The sequence below is a fragment of the Anolis sagrei genome, chromosome 2 (assembly GCF_037176765.1).
Source record: "Anolis sagrei isolate rAnoSag1 chromosome 2, rAnoSag1.mat, whole genome shotgun sequence".
Taxonomy (NCBI): domain Eukaryota; kingdom Metazoa; phylum Chordata; class Lepidosauria; order Squamata; family Dactyloidae; genus Anolis; species Anolis sagrei.
In genome coordinates, this window is record NC_090022.1 from 222581766 (window position 1) to 222600734 (window position 18969).

General features: G+C 37.0%; 1 protein-coding gene across 2 annotated transcripts in view; it reads right to left on the minus strand.

Annotated features, from left to right (window-relative positions):
- The window catches only part of TRPM3 (transient receptor potential cation channel subfamily M member 3), a 429447-nt gene that overhangs the window by 124541 nt on the left and 285937 nt on the right, over positions 1–18969 (minus strand). For both annotated transcript variants that reach the window (XM_060762212.2, XM_067464427.1), the window contains exon 6: positions 16441–16612. In XM_060762212.2, the coding sequence (XP_060618195.2) occupies positions 16441–16612 (172 nt within the window). The remainder of the gene's footprint in view (positions 1–16440; positions 16613–18969) is intronic.

Below are 18969 nucleotides of genomic sequence, written 5' to 3' on the forward strand. Positions count from 1 at the left end.
AGATGATGTCAGCTATATTACAGCAAAGCCCTAGCAAATTATTTCTTCTACTTTAAGACTGCAATACAGTGCAATTTTTAAAATCCTTGTACTGTTTTAATTGCTTCCATTTGTTTAATACTTCAGGAGCCCCCACGGACTGGGAAGCAATATAGAGAGATTAATAAACAAATAGCTTCATTTCTGTTATGTATCCCAATTCAGTACCAATTTGTCACCTAATGCAGGAACCCCAAGATGTATATGGAATTCTCATCAGCATAATGGCTTCTATTCATTTCAGTGGGATGACCATTTTAGGACATAGGATAAATAGGAAAGCGCCTTTTCTACCAAATACTTTTCCAACATTAACTACTAACTAGTTATTTCTAATAACGGCAATATATCAAAGGATGCATATACACTTTAGAATTGAAGCAGTTTGGCAGTAATTTTAACTGCCATGGTTAAATGCTGTGGAATCCTCGAAGTTTTAGGTGTGGTGAGTCACCGTCACTCTTTGGAAGAGAATGCTAAAGATTTTACAAAACTATAACTCCCATGATTGCAGAGGATTGAGTCGTGGCAGAAAAATGCAGTGACATCCAACTGCATTATTTCTACAGTGTAGATACAACCAAAATTTGTCTTAAGTTTTTATTATGTACAACACTACCTGCAAGTGTGTTGTATAGGATCCACAGGCAAAAGAAGAAACAGGGTTTCACATGCTTAATAATAGTTGGATTTCATTCATGAAACACTTTTTTGTTATGCTGTTTTATAAAAATACCAACTCCAGAAATTTCTGTTGTTAGATTGAATGTGTAGCCCCTGAAGTCCAATCCATAAACTAAGGACCAAAACACACTGAGCTTTTTATAAAAATGGAAGACAAACAAACCGAAGAAGAAGAAGAAGAAGAAAATAATAATAATAATAATAATAATAATAATAATAATATGTACAGCCATCAATAAGCACATGATGGCCTTTCCCTGTGAAATCTGAAAGGAAACCATATCTGGACAAAATCTTCTTCTTGGGAAAGTCTGTGTTCCTTCAACCTCATGTCACTATCTTTATCTGAAATCAAAAACGCATTTCCCCATCATCTACTTTAATGACTGTCAATCTACTGTCACAGGGCATCTCTCACTCTGAGGTAGCATCAAGCAATATGACATTCCCAGAATGACTTTCCTATGATCACTTTTTTTATTCTGTAATATGCACTAATGGAGTGCCATAACACTACACATCTTATTGTGTTGCCCTATATTGCGCTACTGGGTGCTGGCTGTGAATCCTAAGGGCTGCTACATTAGTAGAAAATATAATTATTCATAACACAGGGGCAACTGCTGCATGTTATAGAGGAAAAAGCAGAGATGCTCTTTCCAGCAGTGAACTACTGTCCTCTTAGTGCAGCTGTGCCTTCATTAGCAATCTATGAAGTAAAAATTTCATTGTAGCACATAAAGTAACGTTTCTGAATTTTCCCATATTATAGCAATATATATGAAGATGTGTTTGTGTGAGTTGAGTGCCTTCAAGTCATTTCCAGCTTATGGTCACCCCATCATGGTTTTCTTGATAAGATTTGCTCAGAAAGAATTTGTCTTTGTCTTCTTCCAAGGTTGAAAGAGCATCCAGTGGGTTTCCTTATCTGTTCAAGGCACTGGTCTCCAGGGTCACAGTCCAGCACTCACACTGGTTCTCTATGAAGCTGGGAATAGTGAACTATGATTTTGATTATGTTCATGGCTTTTAAACAATAAGGCAACTCTTACTAGAAAGCACAAGGTGAATGGAAATATTTTTCTGTTATATAAAAGCATTACATAACACCAGCTTCTCTTTATTCATATATTCTGTAATGTCAAAAGTGCCACTTGAAGGGAGGAACTGTAATTCAATATTGTGAAGACTTTTTTTCTCCATATTTTTTCTCACTATCCACTTCTAGTATTATTAAATCCCTTCTGACCTTTGGTTTTATGCCTTTTGCCTATCTGTTAATCTCTGCAAAGACAGCTTTTGCATGCATTTTATTAGCATCCTTAAAACATGGTCAGCAGTTGGAACAAGACAGTTCCCTTTCCTCATCCACGAGTCATTTGCAATTAAGTGTCCTGCACTGAGGCTGCCTATTCCACGATATGCTTCAGCTCCCAGGTATTCAATCTACACCTCTGCAATGCGAATTAATTGCAATGTTGACAGCAGGATTGGCTGGGTTTTTGCCCCACTGGGCTTTTGGAAACTTGGCCCCACGGCCAATGCTCAGAATGAAAAACCAGGCATAAATGAGTTTGAGAGTTTGTGGCTCTGTGCCTTTTAACAATGAGCCATTTGTTTGCAGAACTCGCAAAGGCAAAATTTGTTTATCCACTCTGCTATTAGACAACTGCATGAGTCCCCAGGAAAACATGGATGTGAAAAAGGGAGGCATGCAGGAGCCTCGGGTAGCCTTGATCTCACAGGAAACTTAAGCCTGTTTCCAAGATGAATCAGGATGCTTAAGGGAAGATGTTTCCATGTTCTGAATTCCTGATATTTATTTGTTTTACAGCAGCATATTTTGCTGAATGACTGCCCTTTATTGTGCTGTAAGAAAGAAACGTTGTGGCTAAAGGTTGTTGTTTTGCAATTGTCCTTGAGATAAAATAGAACTGAACGTCTCATACCAATGACACTGCAGAGGACACAAACAAATTCATCACATATTTTAGTTGTTACATCTGGCACAGCATTAAATCAGCAATGAGTTGGAAGATGTCTCTGAAGGGCAGAGTTCTAGGATGCTATATGGAGTAGGATGAAATGTCTGAGATAATTCTTTTGTACAAAAGGTTTGCCTTGAATGCCTAGCTGTTTGCTCGCTAGAGTTCAAATCCTTTTGGATTGCAGGCAGAGTGGGTCAAAATGTCCAGGAACAAGAAAATTTAAATTTGGCAACCTTGAAACATTAGGAAATTTGCTATTTAAAAGAAAAGTCTCATGGGCATTTCCTTGACTGCCACAGATGCAATACATTTCTTGAATAACATTAGAGATATATGTCAAAACAAATTCTTTGGTAAATTATTTGACCACACCCTGCAGAAAAAGCTGATCAAAATTTTATCTGTTTATTCTTCTATCAAAATGCTAGAACATTCTTTCAATGGTCATATTAAAGTGAGGAGGAATGAGACAAATTAACAAGTGCAAATATTTTTTTACCTAGATTCTTGAATTTAATTATTTACCTTTTTTCCGGATTTCATTATTTAACACCCAAACATCAAGCCCAAAATTACAATATGATCCCTGTATCTATTTCAATGGATTCTTGGAACTGTGGATAATAGCAAACATGATACTTTGACTACTTGGGTTAGAAGCACACCATTGAACTGTACTGGGGTTTTCTTCTATTTATTATTATTATTATTATTATTATTATTATTATTATTTTATTATTATTATTATGCCAAGGCTGGATCTGTTGGAGGTGCTTTGATTATGTTTTTCCTGTATGGCAAAAGGGGGTTGGACTGTATGTCCCCAGGGGTCTTCCACTGAAATACTGTTAGGTTTATGTTGGCTTAAATTGTTCTTCATTTTAAATATTGTAATTTTTTTGTACTCTCCATCCATCTGCCACTGGCCTGGCCCATGCCGGATATATAAAGGTTATACATACTATAGTATGTAATATAATACATAAACATTTTTGGGGCTTCATGAGAAACTTTTGCTTCAAGGGCTTTACAGCTGAAAAAGTTTGAGAACCCCTATTTTGGAGTGTAGGTGAATGAAATTGTTGATATCAAGTTTATGGATAAGCGTGGTTGTACAGAGCAGCATAATAGGCAAATGATAAAAAGTGGGCAGAGAGAAAAAAAGAGAATACTCACCCAGTGTCTTTGATTTCATAAAGGTACTGATATAAGTTACTGAAATAGCTTAAATACCGTACTTGCAAATATTCTGGCTTGATTCCAGATTTTTATTTTCTCAATGAGAGCATCTATGAGTGAAATTCTAACCAGGAAATTGCCACAATAGAAAGAAGGAGAGGCAACAAATTTTGAAAATTTTCCCTGCCTCTGCAGCCCCCCGCTTCACCTCCTTTGATGTTGTGGGGAACATCCTCACAACCTTCTACAGCAGGGGTCCTCAAATGTTTTAAACAGAGGGCCAGGTCACAGTCCCTCAAACCGTTGGAGGGCCGGATTATAATTTGAAAAAAGAATGAATGAATTCCTATGCACACTGCACATATCTTATTTGTAGTGGAAAAAACACTTAAAAACAATAAAATGAAGAAAATTTTAACAAATATAAACTTATTAGTATTTCAATGGGAAATGTGGGCGTGCTTTTGGCTGATGAGTCAGGATTGTTGTTGTTGTTGTTGTTGTTGTTGTGTGCTTTCAAGTCATTTCAGACTTAGGTTGACCCTGAGCGAGGGCTGGGTAAATGACCTTGGAGAGCCGTATTCGGCCCTCGGGCCTTAGTTTGTATAGCATTTGTTCAAAGAACATTGGTAATCATAGAAATCAGCAAAGATTACTGTCTCCATTCAGCCAGTAGATGATCTTCTTTGGCTCAAAAGCCTACCACTGATGGAAGGAAGAAACTCTTTCGTTTGTAGAAGGACATTGCTTAAGCCACCCCATTGTATAAATAACCTATACATACAATTAATTGTAAAACAAAAAGCCCATGGTACACAATTATATTGGAATTGTATTTAAGAGTTCCAGATTCAGCAATCATGCTGGGAATAGCAGAAATTTAATATTTTCTACAAAGCAGAAGTGCCTAAAGCAAAATGAACTCAAGAGTAGCAATGCCTTATTACTGTAAGGTGACCTAACCAACTTGCTTGTCACGACTTACGTTGTCTCTAGATTCAGCTTGGTTACCCATATTCTGCTCCTGCTACAATCAGAAACCAAGGAATTGCCACAGAGTATAGAAATGCATTAATTACAGAGCACAATGTGAAAGGAAGATCAGGACATAAGTAAATGAGCATTCCAATGCATTTGATGATGGTGCAATGATCAGAGAAGATGCTGATGATGACAACTGAACGTCCCTTTGCCTTCCCAGCCCCCTTCATATATTCTCAGGCATAGGATGACAAAGGGAAGTCCACAGGTCACATGAATAGGTACTGCAGACGCTTCGCAACATTAGAATTTGTCACTCAACTTCAGCCTTCCCTACATTCTTCTCCAGTTCATTTTTACCTTTCTGGAAGAATAAATTTAGCTCTGAAAATCTAAGATGGAGTATAAAGTCTATATATTCTATACTAAAATCATATCAAAGACATAGCTCTTATTCCCAAATTCATAAAGGTTGACTATCCTGAAGTTCACTTGACTTTGGGAAACTAACACCAGCTATTTAATTCAGTGCACATACTTACATACTTACATGACTGAGAAAGACTGTTCAGAAAAAAGGCATGGGGTGGTCTATATATTTTTAGATGAATCAGTAGGCATCTAACCCCCCCTGCTAATAGGTAGTAGCCTGAATAATTCAATCTACAATCTGGAACTTTTTAAAAGAGTAAATCAATCATGTGACTGCAATTTCAATGTGTGGAAATATCAGAAAGAAAGCAAAATACCCTGAACAATACAGAACGGTAGAATACAATTACAAATACTGCTTCTTAGAAGTTGTTTTGTGACTCAATCCATTGTTTTAAAACAGATGGGAGAAATTTCTGAGCATGTCTTCCTGAATGCCTAGAGGGCTTCATCCCTTGCTATCAACAGGTTTGCTGCCAAACCTCTGCCTTTCACCACCACCTCAGCAACACAGTAACTACAAACCCTTGATTGTTTCATTAAAACAAAGTGCGTAGTGAGCATAACCCTGTGTTAGGGATTATTCATATTATTGGCAGTATACAGGTATAATTGGTGGGAGATTTGGGTAGCTGCATAAGACTAGAAATGGAACCATATGTGGCTAGCAGATCTGTGGTGCCTATTCCTGTTTGAAAGTGGTAGTGAAATATTTTTTACTTCAAGAATAATTTCAAAGGAAGACTGAAGCTTATTGCAGTACTATAGTAGAAATATATGCACCTGAAAGATCTGTATTGGAACAATCTGGGCTTTTCTTGCATGACCTATGTAAATGTGTGCCCTGTAAAATATATGTACTTTGTCTCCAAAAGTACACTGTTTATTCTCTTTTTATTTTCTTTCTGCCAATTTCAATAAAGGACAACTTGTACTTCTGACTTCTAAGGTTGTAAGCATTCCTCACAAACTTCTGAATCTTAAGAATGAGAGATTTGAAATAGAAGTTGATGTTTCCAGATCTTGAAGCCTGAGCCCAGTACCAAATTCTGCAGTCATGCAGTGAGTGATGTAGATTATGGAGTTATGGAATTAACACATTCCTGGTTAAAAGTAACATATTCTGTTATTTTAGGAGAATCTTCTAGCCATGAAATGGCACCATGCAGATTTGTTAGAAATGATCAGGATTTGACGAAGTTATACTGCAAAAAACAGAACAAAAACAAAACAACAAAAACAAAATACCACCCCTCCTCATGCATCCCTGCTAGGCCCAGAGCCAGAAAAAATGGCGAGGGGTGGGGTGAGATTGGAGACATTTTTTAAAGCAAATTATGAAGAGTAGGTCCACAACACAACATAATTTAAATTCTATGACTCATTCTATATTTTTATAGAGACTTAATCAAATTGAATTTCTATTTTAGCGACTAAGTTTCAAGTCTAACCCCCCAAATGACTTTTAATTGGTAATTTAGTGGTTAGAAAAGAATACCATGTTGGAAACACTTGAAAACTGTGTCAATACACTTTGACAGAAATCAGGCTCTATCGATAAGCTTAGGTGAACACTCAAGAGTACAGGTCCACTCAGTCTTTCTTGACCAGCTGTGGCTTTTTTGTATGTTTTCAAACATTTAAGAGTTGAAAATGACTTTTCATTTGTAGCTTTTGACACTGGCAATGTTACAAAAATCTGAAGAGGCTTTTTCACATTCAGAAAAAACTGTCTACCACAGACAAGATATGCTTCCAGTGTGCTTGATGGTTTTTCTGCATGTGCAATCTTTCCCCATTTTCTACACCACAGGTCAAACTCTTCCATCAGTGTGTCAGTATCTTGAAAGCATTAATTGTAAAGTTCTGTGCTCTTGTTCAAGTTGCATGTGTAAATGATCACAATTAATAAGGAGGAACACTTGCACTTCTTGAACTACTTCCCTGTGCCTTGTAAATTTTTCTTGAAGCTGACTGCAGAAAAAGTCCTGAAATGGGATGTTCAGATGTGAGGCATCCTAACTTCTCCACTCATAGACTCCACACTGATTTTGCGGTGCCAAATATCTCCTGAAATTCTTTCACAGATTATGTGCGCATCTCCCTGGCATCATGTCACTCTATCCAACAGATTGTTTGCTCTTCATTCAGGGAAACAGTCCTTTATATTTTTCTTCAACAGTTGCAGTCTGATGGACAATGTTCTGAAGAAATTGCACACATATGAGATTGTTCCATGTAATTTCTGACAGGTGGAATGATGTGAGTCTTTGCTAAAGCTAGATTAAGTGAGTGAGCACTGGATACTTCTGGAACATAATTGCCCATGCACCATTAATATGACCACTCATATTAGCACCTCCATCATAACCCTCTTCATACAAGTATTGCAAGTTCAGCCCATTTTTCCAATGTTTTCAAAATAATGCCTCTACTTATCATATCACTTATCTTCACAAAGCCTATAAAGTCTTCCCTTATTCCTGAAGCTTCGACATCAACATACCTTATCAAGAGTGATAACTGTTATGAGGTACTCACATCCAAAGTTTCCTCTGCCAAAACAGAGAAACACTGTGATGTATTGCATCTTTCAACAACTTCTGGATTATCTTGTTACCACAAATGCCTTTTTGTTCATTCTGTACTTGAGGACTACTACACTGGGCATTCATAGCTGCATTTTTAGATGACTTTTCAGGTCAGTGTCTCCTGATCTAGCACGAGATCTCAAAAAGGTCCTGAAAGGTTTTTCACAGGTAATAGGTAATCATTGCTCCCTCTTAAAGCCAGTTCTTGTTAGCCATAAAGACAATGGTTTCCACAATTGACAGAAGTTTATTTCTGTTTTCTTCTGCTTTCTTCTTATCTCCTTTATCATAATGATGGGTTACATTATGATATTTTCCACTCTGAATTAGCAAGAAGTTTTCAGTCAAGCACAAGTTATTTTGATGGTACTGTTTTTTATATCCATAGAAGACTTGTATTGCATCTTTAAATTGCAGAAATGCTTTAGCAACCAATGCTCCATGCTGCTGATGACCACCTTTCTCCCCAACTTCTCTAAACACCATGCTTACTTACAGAGTGCACCTTGTACATGAAATGAGGAGGCTAACCAGGGAAATCTGTTGAACCATTTGGGTTGCAAACTTAGAAGCCTCTTCTTATCCACAGGAAATACATATTCTGGTAGTGGATTTTGCACTAATAGAGCTTTCACTTGGTCATCAGAAACAGTCTTGTTCATATAAAATCCAAGGTCTAACAATGGCACAGCTTCTTGTCTTTGCAACTGTTCCTTGGTTTCTTTTGTAGGACTTCAATTAGATGAACCAGTGGCAGATACTTAAGTTTCTACAGTTTCTTCAGTTTTTACTTGCAATCCAGGTGTGCATGTTCTGGGGTAGTCACCAATACCAGCTATTGCAATGGTTCTCAACCTGCTACCTTTTTAGTCTTCAATATTTGGGTTTTTCTTTTTTGCCATGAACTAAAAAATGCTCTATTGCTTTGATAAACAATTAGGCATCTTCTGGAGTCAGGTGGATGAAAGGAAATATTAACAACAACTAACAGGGCTTTAGCAGATGTAAGAGAGAGCTCTGAAAGGGGAAGAGCAAGAGATCAGTGACTTGACTACTTTCAGTTGTTTTTTTAAAAAAGATTTCAAAAACTATTAAAGATAATGACATGGGGTAAAAGGAAAATAGAATGACATGATAAAGTCCACAATTGTGTTCAAATTTTTACGAAAAATGTTGATTAGAACCAGAGCTACAGCATTCTAAAAGTTCTCTTATTCAAATATTTTCACTTTAAATTGGAATATCTAAAAATCAAGATGTGTGACCCAAACATATTATTACATTTTTAGAAACTATATAAAATACCTTTAATCCGGTACCTAATTATTAAAAAACTCGATAGTTTAAGAGAAATTAGAGTATAAACTTTTAAAGCAAGCACAAAATATCATAGTTGTTATATACCTGGAAAAATCATAAAATGCATTTAAACTTAAGTTTTTCTTATGGAGTTTAACCTGGGGAGTCCAATTCTGATATCCATTTCAGTGGATTACATTGTTTTCATGTCAAAAATGTTGGTTAAACATCCACAATTCCACTATGTTGGCTATTGCAGATATTGCAATGTAAATTGTTGGAAAGGTAAGTAATGATAATGTGAATAAATTATCAAAATTGATTGAGATAGTTCTCGCAGTTCTGGAGAAACTCTATTTTTTGCTTCTCAAATATCATGAGGATTTGGTTAACCAGTTAAAATTCATGAGTAAACCAGTTTTTTTTTTAAAAAAAACTTGAAATATTTCAGGGTGGATGGGTAGGGTTGAACCCGTAACCCCCTTCCCCTTGGCCATGGCTTGATCCCCACTACAAATACCTTCATTTGGGGGATTTTAGGAAAAGAAGATTTCAAGGACAAAGGGTTTCTTGATAGAGTGTGTAATTGCTCATCTTAGACATTTTCAAAACTGACTGGGCATTCATCAGGCATGTCTGAGATCAAGACATCAAAAACTCTGAAATCCATGACTGTGAATCACCTGGAGACTTAGTGGCAGAAGTTGTGGAAGCCAATTAGCAATAACCAACTGGACAGTTTGACACTATCCAGTTGCAGATGGATGTGCTTTGATTTCTCATAGAGCACTTTGACAATGGCACATGCTTTTTCAAGGTTACTTTGTTCCCTTCTTTCAATTTATGCCACAACTGTATGAAGACATCACTTTTTTAAAAAAGTACTATTTGTTCTTTATTTTCTCAGTGGGCTTACTGTGTTCTACCAGCTGTTCTAAAGAGTCCCATAATAGCTACTTTCTACTGAGAACAAAGAATAGCATTCACATAAGAAAACAGCAAGACTTAAACAACAGTTTGATTCTTAGCTATGGTGATTAGAGTTAGATACTAGAAATATACGATCCACAAATTTAGCCCCCCGGGATTGTGAGACATACATATAGTTCCTCTATACAGGCTCCTATATTTTTACTCTTGCTACAGAGGAAGAAATCAATGCATATATAAATTATTATATATTTAATGGATCAATCCTATGAAGTATTGAGCTACTGAAACAAAGTTTTTCTTCCCAGGAGGAAGAGGATGTGTTAACCAGTAGACAAGGGGAAAAATACTATGCCAATTTTATGTCACCCTGCAAGCCTCATCACCCTCCAATGAGACTACTGTGAGAACATATTTAGGATCATGTTTTATTGGACCCTGAAATGACTGAACCCATCCTACTAATAAATTGCCATGTCAGATCTAAATGCCAAAGAGCAGCTGTCCAGCCTAATTTAAACACTGTATCCCTAATGATTTGATTCCACATTATGCAAAGAAGTCAAGTTTCAAGCAGTACAGGCTGGACATTATGTAACTAGGATTCCAATACTGATTTGCAAAACAACAAAAGGCAATTCAAGTGAGCATTAATTTTTTTTAAAAAAGACTGATACAATCATAAATATTGGAAACATTATATGTATGCCTCACAGGCACGCCTGGCGGGGACAAGAGAGCGGGCCTTCTCGGTGGTGGCCCCCCGGCTGTGGAACTCCCTCCCTGCTGAAATCAGACAGGCGCCTTCCCTCATGGCCTTCCGCAAGGGCCTGAAAACCTGGCTCTTTGAGAAGGCCTTCAACTAAGTGCTATGTTTTTGGAATGACCACCGGAATGGACCATGACTACGAGATTGATTATGACCCTAAACAAGACGAAGCGGATTTTTAGTTAAGTAGCTGTGTATTAGTAATATGTGTGTTGTGGTCCTGATTTATTGTAACCTGTTGTCCTTTGTGTTCTATGTTCTGTACACCGCCACGAGTCGCCTTCGGGCTTGAGAGTGGCGGTTAACAAGTGCAAATAATAAATAAATAAATAAATAATATGCTGTATTTTGTGGTTGTCTTGAAAATTTTAAGTCAGTATTATTTCTATAACTTTTGATACTGTGTGCCATTTACAACTTATTGTGACCCTAATGCAGCCCCTGTCACTTGATTTTCTTGTCAAGACTTGTTCAGAGAGGGTTTGCCATTGTCCTTCTCTGATCCTGCAAGAATGCGACTTGCCCAAAACTGTCCAGTAGATTGCCTTGGAACCAGAGTCACATTCAAACTCTGGCTCTCTATAAACCTATTATATATAGTATATATTTTATATTACATGTATATCCTTACTGTAGGAGAAGTTGCATGGCTATTCATATGTTAGAAGGACGATGTTGTGCCATGAGCCATGGGGAATCAGATCCTTAAGAATGTCCAGGAAAGAAACAAACAGTTGTAGTTGGTGGCAACAAATATTATGCCTGTGCCTGGCACCCGAGGGAAGAAAACCCTCCTGGTCCCCTATTTCATATATCTCAAGAAGTGCTGCTTTTATTCTATATAATTATAAGGTTGTATTCCACTTTGAATGCCATGGCAACATCTCATGGGACCCTGGGGTTTTAGTCTGTTGAGACAGTAGAGCTTTCTCACTAAAAATTATCCATTCACTTTCCTAAACTACAACTCTCATGATACCAGAGGATGGAAACATGGCAGTTAAAGTGGAATCATAGTTCTATAGTTGTGTAGTGTGAAAGGGGCCCTGGATAAGGAGGCCGCTGACATCTCTTAGAATAAACTGTGAGTCTTCACTATTCTTTGTTCCGGGTGGGCACAACTCTGACCCACTACATGATATGAGGCAGCAACTGGTCAGGGGCTAACATTTATCTAGCTTGCTTAGCAGATGGCGGAACTATTCAGAACTGGTTTTGCTTTTGTTATCCAGTGATCTGAAGTAAACCTTGTGTGGCCTCATTGTTGTACTAGCAGAAATCCATACTAGTTGGATTGCTCATTCCAAAGTTTCATGTATGTTTTGAGCTAGAACTTGGAAAAGTTACGCCTTTGGAAAAATTACTGGAATCCTCCAACTAGCCTTTGGCCCATTTACCTACCTCCACAGAAATCAGTTAAAATTATTATGAGTCTAGCTGCTGGGCAAACCAAACCATGGAGGCCAAATACAATGTGAGAACTACAGGGGATCCTGCCCAAAATCTGGAGCTGTTGTCATCATCTTACCAAACAATCAAGAGACATGTTTGGTTGTGAGATTATGCAATGTTACAGTGAAATTATTTTTGCACTGGTGCAGTTACACTACTATTTGTATCAGATTGCTTATTTGCTTTCTGATATTGTGAACCTTTTCATATTTTGCTAGAAATGTTAGGAGATTTGATTTTAAAGAGTCCTTTTCAATAAACAAACAAACAAATAAATAACTTGGGGGGGGGGGAGAAATACCACTCAAAACTAGAAAAATGCCTTCTATCTAAGCAGGACAGTGTTGTTAAAATTGTAATTTTATGACGGTCATGCATTCATTCACTTGTTTTTATAATAATGCCAAAAGAAAAACTTGAAAATAAAAATGATCACTAAGTGAAATCTCAACTACATTTATATTTAAACAACAATGGTTGGGTGGCTATATTTCCTACTTGTTTCAGAGATATAATTCCATAATTAAGATAAGATTAATATTTTCTAGCCAAGTCTCTAGAGTCTAGCATGATCATTCAGAATGAAATAAATGTATAGACTGAAAAGATTTGGTTCTGACTTTAAAAAGGAAATGTGACTAGCAAGCACAATATAGAAACATATGGTCCTTATAATTACACCAAGCTTGTTCCCATACAACATTTAATAATAAAAGTAATGTTCTTAGCAGAATAACAGTAATGTATCTGATAGATGAGTGGCATGACCACACTTCAAGTTTCTTGAATTATACAGCTTGATGCCACATTATTGGACTTTAGCAATTGCCACAAGCATATATTTTACTAAGGTAAAGTACTAATAGAATGTATACTGTTAGCATTTCTTTACTCAACTGATTTCCTCATTGATGTGACACACAGAGTCTTTTCTTTGTCTTAATGTTTTCACTATGTTCAACTATATTTATTTTTAAATCTGTTTATATATATATATATATATACACACACACACACATTCAAGCTGTAGAAAGACAGTTGAGAGTGTTAGCATTAATGTAATTCTGAAGGCTATTAGTCAAGACTAGACAATCCTTTCAGCGACACTTGGCTGATTTAAGTTATAACAATAGAATTTTCTACCATGGTCCATTGATGATATATGTATTTAGCTGTGAAATGGTCTGCAAAATTAGGCATCTCAAGCTGAGCCAGGAAATATACTTGAACTTTATAGTATTATCATCTTTCAAGAGCAAATGCAGTATAATCTAAACTCAGCCAATTTGTTTCTAGAACTGTGAGGAGAATGATGAATCAACAGTGTCATACTTTGGGAACTGAAATAAGGGGATTTGTTTTCAACAGTTTGGAGTGTGGTAGATGCCAAAAAGCAACCTACAGTGATATCATGTTCACTCTTGGCAATAGGTCCCCAGCTGTACACTATTCAAATCTTCTGAATCAAAACATACAGCAATTTTATCTAGTGAAGCAATATCCTTTTATAGTGACAACTAGAGATTACATAATAATTAAATGGTACAGACTCAGTGAGGTCATTTTGAGGCACCCCAGACATGAATGGAAGTGCTTATCACTGCACTATATCATTGTAGAGTCACTCCAAACCAGTCCAATTCATATTGAAGGAATACTTTTCAAAAAAAACAGGGAACTCTCATTTCTAGGCAGCTGAAAGCACTTTGAATCTTTGTTGAAAGCACTTTGAATTATGCTCAAAGTGATTTCTAGTTGTGTGGTAATCCAAAAGCACTTCTGCAATGCATTTGGGCACAGTGACATTTCAAGATGGGTTTGCAACACCAGGATACAGTTTTGAAGTCTTGGCAGTAACGTCCTAAAATGAAAATGAACTAAAATAGAGAAGATATTATTATACTTCAACAGTATACTTCATTACTGAAAGGCAAGACAACCATGAGTTCAGATCCTGATAACTCTGGTTATAGTTCTTTACAGTGCCAGTACCATGGCAGTGGTTCCCAACCTTTGGTCCTCCAGGTGTTTTGGATTTCAACTTCCAGAAATCCCAGCCAACTTGCAAGCTGTTAGGAATTGTGGGAGCTGAAGTAGAAAACACCTGGAGGTCCAAAGGTTGGGAACTACTGCAGAGGGTTTGTCAACCCCTGGGACATGGTTTAGGATACAATGGCAGCTACAGAAAGGAGATGGACTGTTGATTCCGGTGGAAGTAGAACTAAGCAGCTGTAGCACACCACTGAATGTTGGCAAGAGACTAGCAAAAGACTGTGATGAACACAGTGTTGGGGAAACTTTTCTGTAATTTGCTAAAAAGCTTTGCCGCTGTCTTTCAAAACTGCAGGAAAGAGACAAAGCTATAGAACTCTCCAAACATCATCTTTGATGTAGTCATTATGTGGCAACCTTTTTCCAATTTTTGTTTGTGTGCATACATGGTAAACTGCTGTTTCGATTATGCCTTCTTGACTCTGTTTTCCCAAAGTGGAGCCAATGCTGCAGTTATTAGAGCACCTGCAGGAGATAAATTCCTTGTCACAATTTGCTGAAAGTGATAGGCTCCATTAAACATGTTTAGGATAGTTCCACTGAAACAAACAGCACAATCTAGACTAACCGAAGCCCTAATGATTTCAGGGGGATAAATTCAATGACAGCCCCCAATTAGAGCAGACTCACTGAAATGAATTAGACTTATTAGTCACAAACCATGTAATTGATTTGAAGGAGTCTGTTCCTAATGGGGCAAACATTGGATTTATCTCAATGGGTCTGCACTAAGAAAGATTCCAGGTTGAATATCTGGATCTAACCCAGAACCCATTTCTCTCTTTCTCCCCTTAATTCCTGCATGAAGAGTATAATAACTCTCACATAAATTACAGGAAACTGGCAAATTTATACTGCTATACTATAAATGTATATTCTATAACTGAATTACCAAGCTAATAAAGTGTCATGCAAAATGTAATCTACCCATAAAATCCTCCCTGGTTTCTCTTTTCTTTTTTATAGTAAGTTAGTTTTACTAAATACATCACACATCTAACGTAATATATGCCATTATTGCTAACGATGTGAATTGTTTCAAGCTGCTTAGTGTGCACATGACAATCTTAAATCAATTGGGTTTTTAAAAGCATTTTGTTTTACATCATTGTTGGGAGAAAAAAAGCTGGTATCATTGACAGTGTGGAACAGCGGGAAAGAGGGGAGGAAATGAAAGGGGTTAGCCCTGTGTGAACTGGCTTTCCAGCTAATTTAAAATCCCCTTTTTAAAAAAAGCACTAACGGAATGCATAAGTCCTTCAAAAGATCAAGATTACAATGAAGGAGGCCTCTGCTGGAGAATCCACTTTGTAGATCTCCACATGAATCTTGACAAATCAGCCCCTAAGCAATGGGGAACCTCACAACTGACTCATGATGCAGCAGGAGGAGTTGATGGAAAGGAAGAACAGGAAGGACACAGAGAGCACAGACAGTTTGCGCATTTCTACAGTTCTTGTTTTGCATCTTGGCCACTGTCATTCAAAGTCAGTTGCTTCAACAGAATTTGACTCAGTTTTCCATCAAATATACTTTGGTCTGCCATCTAGCCTTAACATACATATTACATCGCTTTCTACCCCATCTCGAAAGCTAGTGGCCTTCTGCCTGTTTTCCCTGGCTCTTGGGACTCTTTAGAATTCTCATTATGAACTTTCTCCCTTCCAGGTGTGCAAGGCAATTTGTGGACGGATTATTTAATGTGGCCAGCTCTTCACTGGTATATACAGATGTACAACAAATTAATGTAATTTAAACAATGGTATTAAATGATTGTGTATTTGATAATGGATAAATCCATGGGATCTGAAGTAAACTGACTGCAAATTGTACATACCCTGGAGCACATCACCTAATGTTTGCATCCATCCCTCCCTCCCTTATACTTTTCCCCCCCTATCATCTCATAACTGGGAAAAGGAAATCTTTCTTAAAGCAGCGTTTCAATCTGGACTTTTCTAAAAAGCATATTGCGCATTTACTAAGACCATTATTTAGTTTTGCAGCTATAATTCTAGAAAGACATAGAGTGTAAACCGCTCACGTGTATTTATCTTCTGGAGTGAGATGTGCTTTTCCAACTGTCTGCGAAGTTTAACTTCTGCACCATATTTTCCTGTGGTCCCATTATCAGCCAAGATAAAATGAGAATGCATGCTGTTGAGTACTGTCAGTTTACTCATTGGGTTGGACATGGTTTGGTACGGCCGGACCACCTGCATAAGAGAGAAAAGTAAAGAATGCCACCATAGGGAAAAACAGTGTGGAATAGCTAATAAAAGACTAGAGATAATAAGCTGATAGCAAGGTGTCAAAATTGTTCTTACTTGCTAAATCCAAGTACTACTGGGAAGTTTCAAATACAAATAAATCTGTAAGTCAAATTCCAGTTTCCTTTTTTCGCATTTCAAAGGGAAGAATATTTATATTAACTCCTTCACTACATATATATATGTATGTATGTTTGTATATGTATATATATTTGTTTGGAAATCAGTAAATGAGCACAGAATTATGTTTATAATAGTACACTATGCATTCTAAATGCATTTTTAGCATTGGTAAAAAACCCCTCAACATTTGGAGGCCTTTCTATTTAAATCTCCCCCACTCACTAGGTTACATACTTTACTCCCCATTAATCTTACTCCTGGTGTGCCAATTTAGTCGAGCAGAAAAGTATTGATTGATTATGTTTTTTGATAATGTTGAATTTTGGATTATTTTATACTGTGTCTTATATTTTGCACCTTGTTTTTTGCTATGTTGTACACCGCAGTGAGTCGCCCCTGGGTTGAGAACTGCGGTATATAAGCGAAGTAAATAAATAAATAAATAAATAAATAAATAAAGGAATAGCAACAGAATATGCATCATTTCCTCTTTAGGAGTCCCATTTTGGTTGAAAAAGTTAGAGCTGTTTACTCTGCCCCATCTAGTTTTATTTTGGACTTTTTTTTAGCATGCCAGGGAAAGCATTCTATTATTCGCATACATGTGTAAGTATGGATTATGTGCATGTATGTATTTCTTTGAATCAGGTGTATGGAGATATTCTATAGACCTTTGTGCTTCATCAAAAATCACCTCTCAGGGGCTGTTAAGTTTTGGGAAGGGTGCTCTGATTGCTTATTGATGTTGGATACTGTTTATGACAAGACTATAATACAGATGGGGGGTGGTTACAAAAACTTTGCAAAATAGATTTTCTTATATTTCATCCAAAAGTTGCTCTTTTTAAGACAGTATGAATGTAGCAATACAAGGAACAGCAACATCCTTTTTGCATTACTAATTTGGACATCCTTTTAAGAATTGATGAAAGCAGTCAGTAGAAAACAACTTTAAAAAAATGGAACTTTGTTTTTGTGTTAAATCAAAAGAACATATATCTATTTAAAAAGCACTTGTTTGCAAATATAATCGCTTGGCAAAAATTCCATAACGCTGAACCATCTTTCTTTGTTCTTTAGATGTCAGCACTTGCTGAGCATTTGTTTGTCCTTTATAGATAAAACAAAACTTTCACATTCTTCTGTTTTTCTTGAAATATGCCATCATACAGGGCAGAACAAAAAGACTTAAACATTTGCCAGAAAAAGAGAATAATCAACTTTGAAAATAATAAGCAGACAACTTGCAAAAACTCTGTAATGGCAGTACTGGCCAGTACTGCAGAAACAAGACTGGATGTAGCAAAAGTAAGTTCATTCTCTATTATGTTAGCAAAATGTAAATATTAATAAAGAATTATTTTATATGGGAAAATTCATAGTAGCTGCTGGTTTCTTCACTGTTTTCCATGTCTAGCTGTTGGATATGTGTACTGAATTCCATTATGTGAATCTGTGGTGAGATGACTTAGTGCCAATTAGTTGTCTGCAATGTGAAAGAATCCACTCTTTTCCTTATCATTGGTGATTGCCTTGGAAGATGTGAGGTGGTTTTTGTCTCAAGATCACTTCCTCAGTAAAGAGTGCTAAAACACCTTGTGATCCCTCCAAGAGATCAGTCTAGGACAGTGGTTCTTAACCTGTGAGTCCCCAGATGTTTTGGCCTTCAACTCCAGAGATCCTAACAGCTGGTAAACTGGCTGGGATTTCTGGGAGTTGTAGGCCAAAACACCTGAGAACCCACAGGTTGAGAACCACTGGTCTACGCTGAACTGCAGAGTCCTATAATGAGGTTCCGAGTCTAGAAGTCAACCAGTTGGAAGACCTGGCTTACATAGGTTGACAAATCCAATCTGTGCCTGCATGTCCACGTTGTTTGCAGATTCCTGTAGTTAATAAAGTTGTGGCAAGATTCATTTCTGACATTGGTTTCTCACACTTATTGAAGCACCCAGAAACAGGCAACTGTCAGGTACTTTATTTCCAGGAACAGTATGAGATTGAATGAGAAGGTTGTTGTGGTCCTTGTTTACAAGACAAATTTAGCTGCTGGCAGATCTAGTCATTTTCTATACTGTATTGAAAACCTACATGTCAGTTTCACTTTCTAACTGAAAGGTAATGTTCCTTCCAATTATTATCCTCAGACAAGAAAACCACAGAAGAAAGGAGTTATAGTT